At 59.3% G+C, this 248-nt stretch overlaps 1 protein-coding gene across 1 annotated transcript; it reads right to left on the reverse strand.

The window, feature by feature from the left end:
- CSUI_009222 (uncharacterized protein) lies at positions 1-243 on the reverse strand (the record flags this gene model as incomplete). Its single annotated transcript, XM_068069338.1, has 1 exon — positions 1-243. A coding segment is annotated over one exon (243 nt), but the record flags the coding sequence as incomplete, so codon positions are not given.
- Between the last annotated feature and the right edge of the window lie 5 nt (positions 244-248).

Here is a 248-nt window from a genome sequence, read left to right on the forward strand (position 1 = left end):
CGGGTCGTCGACCGCCTCAAAGTCCTGGTTGCTTGTATAAGATCGGGGAAATGCGCGAGGAACTCCGACTGAGTCTGGAGTTCCAGATTCCGGACTGCATTCATTCCTTGTGCATTCAGCGTCGACGGGTGTCCCAGTCCCCGCTCCCGTTGCCCCAGTCAGCACACCACCCGCGACCTCCGTGTCGCTCGGAATCACAGGGGCTTCGGAAATTGTAGGATTCGGGCTGCTGACTACTGCTGACGCAG

Source organism: Cystoisospora suis (genome assembly GCF_002600585.1).
Source record: "Cystoisospora suis strain Wien I chromosome Unknown contig_5439, whole genome shotgun sequence".
Taxonomy (NCBI): Eukaryota; Apicomplexa; class Conoidasida; order Eucoccidiorida; family Sarcocystidae; genus Cystoisospora; species Cystoisospora suis.